Source organism: Mus pahari, chromosome 3 (genome assembly GCF_900095145.1).
Source record: "Mus pahari chromosome 3, PAHARI_EIJ_v1.1, whole genome shotgun sequence".
In the NCBI taxonomy this organism is placed as follows: Eukaryota; Metazoa; Chordata; class Mammalia; order Rodentia; family Muridae; genus Mus; species Mus pahari.
Genome location: NC_034592.1, coordinates 45,337,466 through 45,348,314, shown reverse-complemented (window position 1 = coordinate 45,348,314; position 10,849 = coordinate 45,337,466). Strand labels below are relative to the sequence as shown.

The window sequence follows — 10,849 nt, the reverse complement described above, 5'->3', positions numbered from 1 at the left end:
AGTGGGAATAGAGGCTCCTTGGTCTTCCAAACTCTATATGACCTAGCACAAGGCAAGGCCTGGGCCAAGTAGTGGGAGTGGGTGGGTAGGGGAACAGAGATGGGGGGAGGGGTATGGGAAACTTTCGTGATAGCATTTGAAATGTAAATAAAGAAAATAATAATAATAAAAAAAAATAAAAAGACAAAAATAAATAAATAAAATGGTGGCAGAGAAATCTGAGCTCAGCTGGATTTTAGCCAGGCTTTTCTGTATCTCACTGGTTACTGTAATCACTGTAAATTGTCTCTTATTTTCCTGTTGCGCTCTTGTCTGTGTACTCGAGTGTGTGTGTGTGTGTGTGTGTGTGTGTGTGTGTGTGTGTGTTAATTATGGCCCATCTACCTGTCCTGTGTCGTCTCTTTTCAAAAGGGTTAAATATAGACAAGAGTTGTTGGAGAAGCGTTTGATGGAGAGAAAAAAAATGGCCCTTCAAGAAGTCCAGGAAGAAGAGGAGAGAGAGAGGCGGCTGGAAGTCCTACGAAAGAAGGTGTTTTCAATTTGGAAATTTTCATTTGTTTTTTTTTTTAAATGTTTCTAAGTGTGCTAATGATATTATTACTGGGACTTAGATCACAATATCTGTTATACAAAATGTGACTTTTCCAAACTAAGACATTGTTTTCATTCCCAGGAGCCAGTGAGGTTTATGTTGAACCTGGTCCAGTTTCTTGATATATTTAAAGACGTTTATCAGCAGCATTTAAAAAGCTCTCTCCCCAGATTTAAGTGTGTCCATATCTCCTCCAGTTCATTATCCAAACAGTATCTGTTTGCATCAGTGAAACTCTTGTTTCCAGTCAAAGGACTTCCCTGTCCTCAAAAATGTGGTAGAGCAAGATAATCCACTCTCAAGTGGGAACCTTTGCTTGGAAAAATCCCACAGTCAACAAACCGGCTTAAGCATCACTTTACAAATACCCCCTTTGTACAGCATTAACAGCCTCCATGGCCTTGCCTAAGGAAGGGAGGCAAAGTAGATAAAAGTAGACATTGCATGGCAAATTTTCTTAAGAAAATGAGAAATGAGATAGTCCCTCTGGTAATTTTTCTCAACTTTGACCCCAGCGATTTGTTCAACTGATAACCGCACAGCCTAACCAATGGGAAGTGGCTGTGTAGTCCCCTTTCTGAGTGAGTAGAGGTTGTACAAGCCTTGGCCTTGATTGTCCTTCAACACTGGAACAGCTGGGTAAGCAGTCAACGCCAGGGAAAACTAGAATCATTCACTTAACCTGCCTTGGCTCTGATTCCTCATCTGGAAAATGGGAATACTAAAGCCAGTACCTGCCCCATAGGTTTGCGGGAACTGGAGTTCAAATTTGTGAGTGCTTACTAAGTACAAAGCCCTATTCCAATGCTCTCGGGTGAAACTTGGCTTGATTCTTCAGTATCCCTTTGAAGTGGGTATTATTAACAGCCCTGTGTTGTAAAAGCAGAAACCAAGAGATCAGGTGCCTTTTCCAGGGTCCCAGAGCTAGTAAGTGTCCAATAGGACTCCTATGAGACAGCTCTCACATCCTTCTCTTCGATAAAATAGGCTGTAGAGATGAATTTGAAGCATAAGAATATAAAGTCTGTTTATTCTATATCTGAAAAAAAATCAAATTATTCAGTCATTAGCAAAGAATGACGCACTCTGACTTTGTGGAGGCAGACTTATTGTCACAATCACGGAAGACATTCTTGTTTGGAATGTAACTGGTTGCTACAGAATCCATGTGACTGGAACTCCTTCTACCCAGAAGTCCTTTGAAAGATGACATCCTCTGCTCTCAGCGCATGGAATCAGTGTTGAGAACTGTATTAGATGGCGTTTGAGCTAGGAAACCTATAATTAAATGACAGTTGACCCCAGTCATTTTATTACAGTTCTGAAATGGTATTAAAATGCCATTTACTTCATGCAAATTCTTGACTTTCGGAATTAATAGGCAAGTGTTGGTAATGGTGCATCTGATTGACAAAACTAGTGGCTTCTTCTCAATAAGATTTGGGTCAGAATAGTACTATGTAGAACAAAGACCTCGTGTTAAAGGACTCTAGTTTTATAGTGAAAAGGCAACTCACTGTCTGTAGCAATCCTAAGGCATCTACTCACCTAGTACAATGGAAGTGCTCCCAGCTTGTTCAGCAGTGACTGTGATCCACTTCACTAGAAAGCCTCATGCTGATACTCATAACCATAGACTGATAGCTGCTGAAAAATGAATTTTTGTTGCTATTTGTCATTTCCAGGTGGTTTTCAGTGTAAGACGGCCTTTCACTTTTATCACACAGATGAATTTGTATCTGAAATCAATCATAATTGTGACTACTTAATCATTAACAGACAAGTATAATCTTTAATGTTTTGTTTGACTTGGGTTTTAACTCCTTTGTAAGTGACTGGGACAGGCCTGGGTTTAATATTCCTTTGGTCTTTCCTCTACAGCTTTAGACTTAATACGCGTATTTTTAAATTTATTTATTTATTTATTTATTATTTTCTTTATTTACATTTCAAATGCTAGCCCGAAAGTTCCCTATACCCCCCCCCCCCCCTCTGCTCCCCTACCCACCCACTCCCACTACTTGGACCTGGCCTTCCCCTGTGCTGGGTCATATAAAGTTTACAAGACCAAGGGGCCTCTCTTCCCAATGGTGGCTAATTAGGCCATCTTCTGCTACATATGCAGCTAGAGACACAAGCTCAGGGGGTACTGGTTAGTTCATATTGTTGTTGCACCTACAGGGTTGCAGACCCCTTCAGCTCCTTGGGTACTTTCTCTAGCTCCTCCATTGGGGGCCCTGTGCTCCATCCAATAGCTGACTGTGAGCATCCACTTCTGTGTTTGCCAGGCACTGCCATAGCATCACATGAGGCCCCTATATCAGGGTCCCTTCAGCAGAATCTTGCTGGCATGTGCATTAGTATCTGGGTTTGGTGGCTGATGATAGGATGGATCCCTGGGTGGGGTAGTCTCTGGATAGTCCATCCTTTCATCTTAGCTCTAAATTTTGTCTCTGTACCTATATCCTTTCATGGGTATTTTGTTCCTTATTCTAAGGAGGAATGAAGTATCCACACGATGGTTTTCCTTCTTGGTTTTCTTGTGTTTTGCAAAATGTATCTTGGGTATTCTAAGTTTCTGGGCTAATATCTGCTTATCAGTGAGTGCATATCTAGTGACTTCTTTTGTGATTGGGTTATCTCACTAAGGATGATATCCTCCAGATACATCCATTTGCCCAAGAATTTCATAAATTCGTTGTTTTTAATAGCTGAGTAGTACTCCATTGTGTAAATGTACCACATTTTCTGTATCCATTCCTCTCTTGAGGGACATCTGGGTTCTTTCCAGCTTCTGGCTATTATAAATAAGGCTGCTATGAACATAGTGGAGCGTGTGTCCTTATTACCAGTTGGAAGATCTTCTGGGTATATGCCCAGAAGAGGTATTGCTGGGTCCTCCGGTAGTACTATGTCCAATTTTCTGAGGAACCGCCAGACTGATTTCCAGAGTGGTTGTACAAGCTTGCAATCCCACCAGCAATGGAGGAGTGTTCCTCTTTCTCCACAACCTCGCCAGCATCTGCTGTCACTTGAATTTTTAATCTTAGCCATTCTGACTGGTGTAAGATGTAATCTCAGGGTTGTTTTGATTTGCATTTCCCTGATGACTAAGGATGTTGAACTTTTTTTCAGGGGTTTCTCAGCCATTCGGTATTCCTCAGTTGAGAATTCTTTGTTTAGCTTTGTTAATACAAGTTTTTTAATGACCACTAAACAAACCCATAATCTTACCCAGAAGCATCTAGCTCGTACCCCCTCCTGAGTGGCTATGCTTTCTCTTCCCTCAGGTTGCTGTTGCTGTCCAGTCTGATCCAGTTAGAATGATGTCAGAGACACTGGCCTGGAAAGCTAGGACAGGCACTGAAAGTGAGGAAGAATTCATCCTTCAAAAGCCGCTCTTCACACTGACTACATACAGTGAGCAACAGGTACTTACGGGAATCGCATTGCTGATGCAAAGTCTGTGCTGAGAAAAGTAAGGGTTGCTCAAGTGTGTGCTTCGAGTTACAAATTGCTTTTAATATTTACCCAGAAATACCCTATGTATTAGCATATTTCTTCTTTGTAAATAATAACACATAATTGCTGTATGAACCTCAAATATTATAAAAACGTGACATAAAACAGAACAGTTTAAAATCGTATCCGTCACTGAAAAAGGGTTTGTAACATTTTATTCAAAAGTCAATCGTTACCAAAAAGGTCTTTGGTATTTCTCAAAGGTTCAAAGATTTCTCTGTTGTATTGAGTTTATATTCTAAATTCGCGGCATAGATCCTATTAAATAAGCAAGTCATGAGACTGACAGGCAGTACTGAAGACAGCTATCACAAATTTTGTTCTCAGAGCTAAGGATAAAGCATTTTCTGTGGAACAACCATGGAGGGATCGTGGAGCTGTTTGCAGAAGTTTAGGATGTGTGTTGGTTGTGGCTGGAACTGAGAAGAGACATTTAAAAGAAATTTTAGCAGAGAAGGGTAGGAAAAGAAGACGTATGAATGAATGGGTATCACCCAACTTAAGGGAGTAAGCAGTCATGAGTTTTACAGAACTGGGGAGAACACAGCAAAATCTCAAGAAACCTGTTGCCAATGAGTTCAAAGTACCTCTCCTGAGTGCTGCAGACTTAGTGGCAAAGAGTAAGGTCAAATTTTCATTCATTAGTTGTCAGATATTTGTGAAATAGACACTGTATTTTGGATCTGTGCAAGAGTAGCTCTTGGCTCTACCCTAAACGGGCCAGACTGATCCTTCCTGGAAGAAGGGACTCTCTAGGCCAAGAAGGGAAGTATTATATTCAGAAGTAATGCACAGTGTGAGACCAATTCTCTGCTGGATGTGGGGAGAAAAGGGAGAGCTCTGCCCTGGCGTTAGAGAGAAGGCGCTTCTGAGCATGAGCAGAGAGGATCTGGGCCAGTTGTTGCTAAACCCATTCAAGATGCTTTACAGCTTAAAGGGAAGAGAGGCTGATGTGCACAGGGAGAATTACTTTCAGGACTGTGTATAGGTTTCTCTCTAGAACCAGCTGCGTTAGTACAGAGGCAGCTTGGACGCTACACAGGCTAAACTCAGAGGAAGGGAAAGTCCTAAGGCTCTGGGCCAAGCTATCAGGGGTTTCCCAGGCAGAAAAGATCCAGAGAAGGCCCTTCCTTGAATGTCTTCGCTGTGAGACAGAGGCACGGGCACAAGATAAGTGCTAAAATGAGAGCAGAACCTTGGGCTAGGGCCCAGCTGTGATGCACAGGAAGCCTTTCTCCTCAGACATCTGACTTTGATGCCATGACTAGACATGCTATTTTAAAGCAGGTAAGTTAAATGATGACATTTGTATTTTATCCTCGGATCTTGAATGGAAAATAGACGAATGTTGGGGCAGAGGAGTGGAAGTGGTGTTGAAAGAGTCATGCGCAGCTCCGACTGAAGAGATGGAGGGGATGAAGAGAGAGAGGACAATTCCAAGCCAGACAAGTACCGCAGTTGTGCATTGTGGATTCAAATCCACACTCCAGATTTACTGGCTGTGTGGGCTCGCCAAAGCTATTAGCATCTTTATGTTTGTTTTCTTCATCTTTGAAATAATTACTTGCAAAGTTCTTCTGGGGGTTAGAAATAATAAATATCGACTGTCTAGGATATCGCCTGGTATTCAGCAGGGATTCAACAAATTATTGCCATTTTGTGGCTCTGTCCGTTAACCATATAAGAACTCATAGGAAAAACAGGCCCGGGGAGGAGATGTGTTTTGTCCGTGTAGCGTTTAGGGTGAGGAGGTCTAAAGCATCCTTTCAAGAAACTGATTACTGGCCTATGGGGAGGAAAAACTTCTCTCTTCACTTTATACTCAAAAGAATTAGATAATAATAATAATAATAAAGTTTAAGGCTCCACAGCCCTGGTGCTGGAGAAGGAGGTGACTCCCAGAGAGAATTCGGGAGTAGACAGCATACAAATTGCAGAGGGAGTGGGAGTCCTTGAAAGTGGGTCAGAATATATGGAGACAGAGGAGAAGCCTGGGTCCTAGGCTCAAACGGTTGTTTCTCAGACAGGGACCTTTGGGTTATGCTGGCCTCGCACTCCTCGCCACGCCAGCCCTGTGTCCAATGGGTTGTCATTGAGTCCTCCCTCCAGACTATGTCTGACAGTTAGGTCGTCTCTACTTCCAGACAGGTTTAGGTATTTATTACTTCATGTCTAGACAGTCCCATAGCCTCCTGACCTCCTCCTCCCTCTATCTTTATTTATTTTTCCCTACCACTTTAATTTATTCTGACTTTATGATCAGATTCATCTTATGCTGCCACAGTTGGATGCTAAAAGCAGAAACAAACACCGTGGTGCTTGCTAGCACAGCCTTCAAGGCTAGGAGATCCAAGCCCCAGTGGGAGTGTCCTTTCTTCACCAAGCTCCTCAGTGGTACAGTCTTTGGCCCAAACTCCCCTCATCCTAAAGTTGACCTGCTTCACCTCAGTTTCTGAATGCGAAGCCTTCCTGTCTGATTAGACCTCTCTTCCTCCCTCGCTGTCTACTGGAAGATTAGGTCAGACTTCAAGGTTGCCCTGGTTGTTTCTTACCTGAGAGCATCCTCATGCCAGAAATACCACACACCTCCACGTTTCTCTACATGAGACAGAGCCACACGTTAGTTATCTGCGAACCTCCTATTGTTCCCATTCAGTTAGGAACTCATGGAGCCAGCTCTTTCCAGATGCTTTTGGCTGTATCTATTAGGGAGTTGTATGATGTCAAACTCAGGTAAAATTTCCATATGTGGTTATCTCTTATCATGACAAAGAATGTGTTGACATTTGAGATTCATAGGAAAGGGACTACCGGCCAGTCAAGTATAAATGAGAACAGAAGCTGGGGTATCTGTTTGTCTACTCCTACTTAGCATGGGATGGGTGGGTGTCTTAGTCAGGGTCTCTATTCCTGCACAAACATCATGACCAAGAAGCAGTTGGGGAGGAAAGGGTTTATTGGGCTTACACTTCCACATTGCTGTTCATCACCAAGGAAGTGAGGACTGGAACTCAAGCAGGTCAGGAAACAGGAGCTGATGCAGAGGCCATGGAGGGATGTTCCTTACTGTCTTGCTTTCACTGGCTTGCTCAGCCTGCTCTCTTATAGAACCCAAGACTACCAGCCCAGAGATGGCACCACCCACAAGGGGACCTCCCCCCTTGATCACTAATTGAGAAAATGCCTTACAGCTGGATCTCATGGAGGCATTTTCCCAACTGAAGCTCCTTTCTCTGTGATAACTCCAGCTGTGTCAAGTTGACACAAAACTAACCAGTACAGTGGGGCATTTTCCAGTTCTGTTTGAAATAGAAATCCAGCCTCAGATTCTCTTTTTCAAGGAGTGAGCATGCATTTATGTGTAATTTGCACATTACTAAATGATAGCAAAGTTAAAGTGGCTGTTAGAAGATACTCAGGGGGCTGGAGAGATGACTGAGCAGTTAAGTGCACTTGGGATCTTTCAAGGGGCCTGGATTCAGCTCCCAAGAGCCACCTCACAACTCACTACTTCCCACCTCGCAACTCATATCTTCCCGTGACTCCTGATCTGGGTTAATTCCCAATTAACCAAGATCACGGGGCTTCTGTTACCTGTGCCATGTTAGTTTGGATAGATAAATAAATATTGCAAGAATTATTGATTCCATAGCTACATTCTTTCTCTTTGTTATTTTACAATTTGATTTTTGATATTCAGGATTCATTAACTAACTTACCACACCTTCTCCTAGCCACTGTGAGCACTACACACCACATGGTACATACACATGCAGGCAGTCATACACTCATACAATTAAAAATATGTCTTTCTTAAATAATAGTGCCTTAAAAATATATTCTAAAGATTGATCTTATTTATTAAAGTAGATTTATTTTATGATCCTTTATCTATATGATTCTAGCCAGCAATAAATAACCATTAATTGTACTGGAAGTAAGGTTCTTTTATTCCATCTTTAATAATTTTTATATATTGTATTGAGTGATGTTGGAAATAATACACTGGAAAGTGATAGTGTGAGAAATAGCTTGGACATTTTCAGTAAAAACTCTGCAGTCACAGAACTAAGAAGCTTCACTACCATCTAACCATCCACCTTTAAACATTATGCACCTGGGAAAACAAACCTGAACGAGAAGATGTGCTTCAGCTAAACGAGTTATTGTTTACTTAACCCCCCCTTTTTTTGTCTACAGATAATTTCCGATCCTCGACTTCGATTTGAGTTAGCACTCCGCGAAGCTGGACTCCATAAAACACAGTATGCCAAAGAGATGTTACCAACAATTGGTCCTCAGAAGCCTCCAAGGAAGGACACAGAGTCGACCGTGTTCAAGGTCTAGAGGGTGCATGAGAATGAACACTGTGTGAGCATGGATAATGATGAGCACTGCTTCTAAATGCTTAAAAAAGCACCCGCCCACAGAAATCACAGCATTTATTAAACAATGTTCCCTTTTTATCTTCAAAGTTTTGTTCGCCATTGCTTTTTCTTTAAATCACATGTATTATTACCAAATTTACCAAAATTATGAGATTTCGATATATATGTTGTCATTTGGCAGGCTGTTATTTTTTTTTTTCCTATAAAAAGGAGCTGAAAATAACCATTTTCAAGAGTTGTCTCCTCCACAGGTACATGAATTTCAGCTTGTTACCTCAGTATTTGATTTTTAATTATGGAAGCATCATTATCATTAACACTTCTATTGTTTATTGGTTATTCTAAGAGGAGATTCAACCTTTCTCTAAATTTAGAAATCAGTTTGGTACATCATGATTATCGCAAACCAATTACCTGAACAATCTCAGTTTGCAACTCTGGCCTTAAAAGAAATTAGACATAGCGTCACCATCACGGGAATACCTGGGTTTTGTTTGTTTGTTTGTTTTTTACTGAGAAGATATGGCAGTGTGGTTGTTTAGAAGGAAAAACTGAAATTTTATGATACTTGAAATGTTATTAAAAGTTCCTAATTATCTCAGAAATACCTAGATGAATTTCTTGAAAAGGAGTATCTCAAATAAAGCTTGCTTATAAATTTTTGGCTATCTCCAAAAGGAAGCAAGAAAAAATTTCAGTAAGAAAATATGTTCTTAAAACTTCTAGGTGGCTAATCACAATAAGGAGACTGATGGCTTTTTTTTTCTTTATTTTTTCTTTGCTGCCATTTCCTGTATTTCCTGTCCACACTGAGACCCCCAGAGGTGTCTAGGTAGTTCTGAGAATGCTCTGAAAACCACAAAACCCAGGGCTGAGGATGGAGCTCAGCTAGGACACTTACCTAGAAAGCCCAATGCCCTGACTCTCATCCCCAGCGTCCTATAAGCTGGATGTGGTGGGGCACACTTACAAGTCTAGCACTTGGGAGATGGGAAGCAAGAGCATCAGAGGTCAAGGTCATCCTTGGCTATCTAGTCAGTTTACAGCCAGTCTGCAATATAGGAGACCCTGCTGAACAAAAGAGAGAAAGATAGGAGAGAACAGACAAGGAGAGATGAAGGGAGTGGGAAGATATACAAGGACATCACAGAAAACAGGCTGAGTGGGGCTTGCCAGGACCTCCCGCAGCATGACAAGTGTAAATCAAATCAGCCCAGGCTGTAGAATACACTGGCTTCTATATAAGAGTTCTACGGAGTGGGTGGGTGGAGATCTTATCCACATCCCAGGATTCCTCCCATTGCTTTTCTACTCCAGCTCTTTACAGCACTATAGTGTCTCATCAAAGAATGGAGAAGTCTTTAAGAAGAGGTGGAGAGTGGTGGGCATGGATTTGTTTTGGGGTTCTTTCTAGAGGTCAAAGTGTTATTTTATAGGGCCCTGACCATAAACCCATGGAAAACTGCTGTGACAAAAATCTTCGCGTGCAAGCAGCACGATATGGATGCTGCTGACCCTGTGGATCCTTACTGTCCTGGATGTCCACACCAAAGTCATGGGATTGCATTCAAAACTACTGACACATTTGCTCTTTTAAACTCTCTTAAGAGCTAAAGATTTGGGCTGGAGAGATGGATGTCTCAGCAGTTACGAGCACTGGCTGCTCTTCCAGAGGTCCTGAGTTCAATTCCCAGCATCCACATGGTGGCTCACAACCATCTGTAATGGGGATCCGATGCCCTCTTCTGGTGTGTCTGAAGACAGCGACAGTGTACTCACATAAAAATAAATAAATAAATAAATCTTTAAAAAAGAAAATGAACTAAAGACTTGTAGCTGGAACCACCTTGGGCATGTAGCACTGCTGTTCTGAGAGAAAGGGAGGTGTCCTACATTGTGGTCGTGAGGAAAACTGAGTGGAGATATGGACAGCAAAGCAGACTAGCCATTGCCTGTGCCTAGACTCAGTCTCTAACAGTTTTCTTTATTCTTTTAAAGAAGTTGTATTAATAGTAGCTGCTAATCCCTGAGTACACACTGAACGCTTAGCATTAGTATGTGCTATCAAGAAGCTCCTGAGGGAGGGAGGGAGAGAGTGGAGGGAGGGAGGGAGGGAAGAAGGGAGAGGGGGGAGGGAAGAAGGGAGAGGGAGGGAGGGAAGAAGTGAGAGAGGGAGGGAGGGAGAGAGAAAGGATAAACAGGTTATTGGTAGAATATACAAAAATATTTAGTTATATTATGCCAAAATGTAGGAAGTTAATTAATAATAGAAACATTCTTGACTTGAAGAAGAAGAAGAAGAAGAAGAAGAAGAAGAAGAAGAAGAAGAAGAAGAAGAAGAAGAAGA

The 10,849-nt window shown here is 41.8% G+C and overlaps 1 protein-coding gene across 2 annotated transcripts in view; it reads left to right on the top strand.

Annotated features, from left to right (window-relative positions):
* Positions 1 to 10,302, top strand: part of LOC115063636 (coiled-coil domain-containing protein 148-like) — a 22,210-nt gene extending 11,908 nt beyond the window's left edge. Inside the window, exons 2-4 of one of the 2 annotated variants that reach the window (XM_029536796.1) lie at positions 412 to 529; positions 3,883 to 4,023; positions 8,315 to 10,302. In XM_029536796.1, coding sequence (XP_029392656.1) covers positions 449 to 529; positions 3,883 to 4,023; positions 8,315 to 8,461 — 369 coding nt within the window. In that variant the 5' untranslated portion in view covers positions 412 to 448 and the 3' untranslated portion in view covers positions 8,462 to 10,302. The remainder of the gene's footprint in view (positions 1 to 411; positions 530 to 3,882; positions 4,024 to 8,314) is intronic. The other variant, XM_029536795.1, reaches the window with a different exon arrangement.
* The last annotated feature ends 547 nt before the right edge of the window (positions 10,303 to 10,849 follow it).